Source organism: Coffea eugenioides, chromosome 11 (genome assembly GCF_003713205.1).
Source record: "Coffea eugenioides isolate CCC68of chromosome 11, Ceug_1.0, whole genome shotgun sequence".
Classification (NCBI taxonomy): Eukaryota; Viridiplantae; Streptophyta; class Magnoliopsida; order Gentianales; family Rubiaceae; genus Coffea; species Coffea eugenioides.
In genome coordinates, this window is record NC_040045.1 from 6,855,140 (window position 1) to 6,860,316 (window position 5,177).

At 42.0% G+C, this 5,177-nt stretch overlaps 1 protein-coding gene across 1 annotated transcript; it reads left to right on the forward strand.

Annotated features, from left to right (window-relative positions):
* Nucleotides 1-200: 200 nt before the first annotated feature.
* LOC113751893 lies at nt 201-4,271 on the forward strand. Its single transcript, XM_027296039.1, has 7 exons — nt 201-1,568; nt 1,641-2,049; nt 2,092-2,367; nt 2,680-2,746; nt 3,367-3,376; nt 3,540-3,791; nt 3,891-4,271. The coding sequence occupies exons 1-7, from the start codon at nt 201-203 to the stop codon at nt 4,269-4,271; spliced, it is 2,763 nt and encodes a 920-aa protein (XP_027151840.1).
* Nucleotides 4,272-5,177: the final 906 nt, after the last annotated feature.

Genomic DNA, 5,177 nt, shown 5'->3' on the forward strand with positions numbered 1-5,177 from the left:
AGGAGCGAAAGGTGACTTTTGCCACCTTCCAGTTTGAGGGAGCTGCTCGCTCCTGGTGGAACCTAATGAGGGTTCATTGGGAGACTAATCATACACCAAGGACTTGGGTGAACTTCACAAGGGAGTTCAATGCCAAATTCCTTCCACCTCTCATTCAAGAGAAGAGAGAGGATGATTTCATTAGATGCAAGCAAGGGGCGATGAGTGTCGCCGAATATGAAATCCAGTTCACAAAGCTATCCCGCTTTGCACCTGAGTTGATAGCCACCGAGCAAAGGCGTGTTCGGAGGTTTGTGCAGGGTTTGAATGTGGAACTACAGGAAAGTTTAGCCGCCGTAAGGATAGATACTTTCGCAGATGCTGTCGAAAGAGCTCAGAGAGTTGAAGTAGCTAGAGCTCAAGTGAAATCTTTTCAAGCTAAGAAAAGATTTGCCCCCAGCAGTAGTCGAGAGCCGACGTATGGAAGTACTCCACCGGCTAAAGTGGGCCGAGGTACAGGCGGAGTGACTAGTCCCGGAGCACCGCGAGGTGCATTAGCAAGGGGAACCGGGGCAAGGAATGCAGGGGGAAGAAACAATGGAATTAGAGGGGGACCGATTGGAAGAGCACAACCTAGGAATACCTCGCAAGGAGGCCGAGCCATAATTCCCCAAATGACTTGTGCATATTGTAAGAAACCTGGTCATATTATGGATAGCTGCTGGAAGAAGCAAGGAAAGTGCTTGAAATGCGGAAGTAGCGAGCACCAAATTTCTGGATGTCCAAAAATGCAGGGAGGGACTACTTCGAACGCTAGATCAAACACTTCTGGAGGGAGCCGGCCGACAGTTCCTGCCAGAGTGTATGCTATAGGTGACCAACCTGTACCTGATTCCTCGGAAGTGGTGGAAGGTACACTTCCGATTTTTCATCGATTAGCTAAAGTGTTAATTGACCCTGGTGCAACCCATTCATTCGTAAATCCATCCTTTATGTCTGGAATAGATGTGCAACCTGTTAGATTACCCTTCGATCTTGAAGTTAGGACACCCATGGGTAATAAGAATGTAATCACTAGTTTGGCTTATAAGAATTGTGAATTCTGGATTGGAGAGCGTAAAATGCTAGTGGATCTGATCAGTCTGGACATAAAAGGTTATGATGTTATAATAGGAATGGATTTTCTAGGCCATTATCATGCTAAACTTGACTGCCGAGCGAAAGTGGTGGAATTTTGTATACCTGGTGAAGCAACCCTGAGGTTAGATGTCAAGGGTAGGTTAGCATCATCTGCTATGATCTCAGGAATCCGAGCAAGGAAAATGTTGTTTAAAGGAGCGCAAGGTTTCTTAGCCTTCTTGATAAACGCCCCCAGTGATCAAGTGAAGCTGGAGGATGTACCAGTGGTACGGGAATTTTCGGATGTTTTTCCCGAAGAGTTAAGGACTCTACCGCCGGAAAGAGAAGTGGAATTTAAGATTGACTTGATGCCTGGAACGGCTCCAATTTCTAAGACCCCATATCGAATGGCTCCTGCCGAGCTAAAAGAATTGAAAATTCAATTACAAGATCTGTTGGAGAAGGGCTTTGTGAAGGAGGGTGATTCACCATGGGGAGCACCCGTCCTATTCGTTAAGAAAAAAGATGGAAGCTTGAGGTTATGTATCGATTACCGAGGGTTAAATGAGGTTACAATTAAGAATAAATACCCTCTACCGTTGATTGATAGCTTATTCGACCAACTGCAAGGGTCAGTGGTCTTCTCTAAGCTGGATTTAAGGCAAGGGTATTATCAGTTGAAGATCAAGAAGGAAGATATACCTAAGACTACTTTTAGTACGAGATATGGACATTTTGAGTTTGCAGTCATGCCTTTTGGATTAACCAATGCACCAGCTGCTTTCATGGACCTGATGCAGAGAATTTTTAAGAAGTATCTGGATCAGTTTGTAGTGGTTTTCATAGATGATATCCTGATTTACTCTAAGACTCGAGAGGAGCATGCTAAGCATTTAGAGGTGGTTTTGCAGATACTAAGAGAACATAAGCTGTATGCCAAATTCAGCAAGTGTGAGTTTTGGTTGACTGAAATATCTTTTCTAGGGCACAGAGTTTCTGAAGATGGAATTGCCGTGGATCCGGCAAAAGTTGAGGCCATTATGAATTGGAAACAACCAGAAACTCCAACTGAAGTTAGAAGTTTCTTGGGTTTAGCAGGTTATTATAGGCGATTTATCCAGGATTTCTCGAAGATTGCAGGACCTATGACTGAGCTAACCAAGAAAGGAGCCAAGTTTGTCTGGACTCCGAAGTGCGAGTCAAGTTTTCAGGAACTAAAGAAGCGGTTAACATCCGCTCCCGTTTTGGTTTTACCCGATGGAGGTGAAGGTTATGTTGTATATTCTGATGCTTCCAGAGAAGGTCTGGGATGTGTCTTAATGCAAATGGGTAAGGTAGTTGCCTATGCTTCTAGGAGATTGAAACCCCACGAACAAAACTACCCAACTCATGACCTAGAACTAGCCGCAGTAATTTTCGCCTTGAAGAAATGGAGACACTACTTGTACGGCGTGACTTTTGAAGTTTATACGGACCATAAGAGCCTCACGTACTTGTTCTCCCAAAAGGAGCTGAATTTGAGACAAAGGCGATGGGTAGAATTTCTGGAAGATTATGATTGCTCGATTAATTACCATCCAGGAAAAGCCAATGTGGTGGCTGACGCTCTTAGTAGGAAGGCCCAAGTAGCAGGGTTAATGGTAAAAGAGTGGGATATGTTAGAGGAAATAAGTAGTTGGAACCCTCGCTTGGAGAAATTGAAGGTTTTATTTGGGAACTTATCATTGAAGTCACCGTTACTAGAGCGTATTAAGGAGGCCCAGAAAATGGACCCTATAATTCGGAAGAATTTGGAGAAAGTGCAAAAAGGGGAAACCCTAGACTTCAAATTAGGGCCTGAAGGGGTATTGAGATTTCGAGATCGAATTGTGATTCCGGCAGATAAAGAGATAAGGAAAGAGATTTTAGAAGAATCACATCGATCGAAGTATACTATACACCCAGGAGTGACCAAGATGTATCACGATGTGAAGGGATTATACTGGTGGGAAGGTTTGAAAAAGGACGTGGCCGCGTTTGTGCAAAAATGCTTGATCTGCCAACAAGTAAAAGCTGAACATCAAAAGCCTTCTGGTTTATTGCAACCGTTAGAAATCCCTGAATGGAAATGGGAACACATAACAATGGATTTTGTAACGGGACTACCTAAAAGTCAAAAAGGTTTTGATGCAATTTGGGTAATAGTCGATCGACTCACTAAGTCTGCACACTTCTTACCCGTAAGCATGAGTTTTTCATTGGATAAATTGGTCAAGTTGTACACAGAAGAGATCCTAAGGTTACATGGTATTCCAGTGAGTATTGTGTCTGATCGAGACCCAAGATTCGTCTCGCGTTTTTGGCAGAAATTTCAGGACTCCTTGGGGACCAAGTTGAAGTTTAGTACTGCGTACCATCCCCAAACCGACGGGCAGTCGGAAAGGACAATTCAAACTCTGGAGGATCTACTGAGGTCGTGTATACTGGATTTTGGAGGTAAGTGGAGCCAATATATGACCTTAGTGGAATTTGCATATAATAACAGCTATCAGGCTTCGATTCAAATGGCACCTTATGAGGCTTTGTATGGAAGAAGGTGTCGATCTCCGATTCATTGGGATGAAGTTGGAGAAAAGAAAATCGTAGATCCTACAGCTATACCTTGGATAGAAGAAGCCCAGGAGAAAGTAAAACTAATTAGAGAAAGGCTTCAAGTTGCTCAGAGTAGACAAAAGAGCTACGCCGACACAAGGAGGAAAGATTTGGAATTCGAAGTAGGAGACAAGGTTTTCCTCAGAATTAAACCCTTGAAGGGCGGAGTAGTGTCTAAGAAAGGTAAGAAGCTGAAGCCAAGGTATATCGGACCTTTCGAAATTTTGAAGAGAGTTGGGTTAGTAGCGTATCAAGTGAAGTTGCCTGCAAGCATGGCTAAGATTCACGATGTATTCCATGTTTCCATGCTTAGGAAATATTATCCTGATCCAAGTCACGTGTTGCCACTAGAAGGAATTGAGGTGGATGAGACATTAACGTATGAAGAAGGACCGGTCAGGATTTTGGAGAGAGAAATGAAGGAACTGAGAAATAAGGAAATTCCTCTAGTAAAGATTCTATGGAAGAATCATGGACTGGAGGAAGCGACTTGGGAATTAGAAGAAGAAATGCAGAACAAGTACCCTGATTTATTTCTCTAGTAAGCTTGAATTTTGAGGACAAAATTCATTGTAAGGAGGGGAGGATGTGAGAACCTTGAATTTTGCAGATAAATACCAATGCATACTTCAATTTCACCTTTATCTAGCATTAGTATTCCTTAATCTTTTCTAGCATTACTTTCACTCGCTTTTATATACTAGTGCATATTCCATTCGTAGTTCTTATTCTAATCTATAACATTATTTCATTTGTTTTAAATAAGTAAATAAAAATAATTTTCATGTGCAAAATAATATAACGGTGCTAACTATTAAAGCACTTAGCTTTGCTACACTAAGTTAATAATTCTTGAGTTATATTAAGTTTACTCCTTAAAAATAATTCTTTAAATTTTCAATAGCTAATTTTAATTTCGAATAAGGTTAAGTGCAGATAGAAACCTTAATATTATTTTGCAACCGATAAATTCTAGATAAAAACAATACAAGTATTCTAATCATACTTAAGTCGTAAAAATTCCGATAATCAAAGCCTTGCAAGATTAGCGTATAATTAGGCGTTCAAATCACAATTGGGGATAATTTTTGGAGCTAAGTTAGAACTAAGGACTTAAGTGGATATTAGGAGGAGAAGTGAAAAGACTAAACTACCCCTCGCAATTTCACAAAAACACCCCATGACCACAACCATTCCATGCCAAAGCCAAACACTCCCTCGGACACCATGATCATTCACCTCTCCATCCGGCCAATGCTCATCTTTACCACCTGCACACTTAAACCTCACAAACACTCCACCTCCACATTGTTATCATCGACCGAGAGTGAAGGAAGGTGAGCTGCACCATATAGCCGAGAGTGAGGGAGGAAGCTGAGAGCTGCAATTCCATTTCTGGTTCTGTCCGCAAGTATCGAAGAGGGAGGAGAGGAGGAGAAACTGTGAGC

What these genes read in the sequence shown, in the direction of transcription:
- LOC113751893 (XM_027296039.1), top strand. Translation starts at nt 201, where the DNA reads ATGAGTGTCGCCGAATATGAAATCCAGTTCACAAAGCTATCCCGCTTT. An exon ending in ATCTGTTGGAGAAGGGCTTT is followed by an intron (nt 1,569 to 1,640) that starts GTGAAGGAGGGT and finishes AGCTTGAGGTTA; the next exon opens with TGTATCGATTACCGAGGGTT. An exon ending in TAATTAGAGAAAGGCTTCAA is followed by an intron (nt 3,792 to 3,890) that starts GTTGCTCAGAGT and finishes AAACCCTTGAAG; the next exon opens with GGCGGAGTAGTGTCTAAGAA.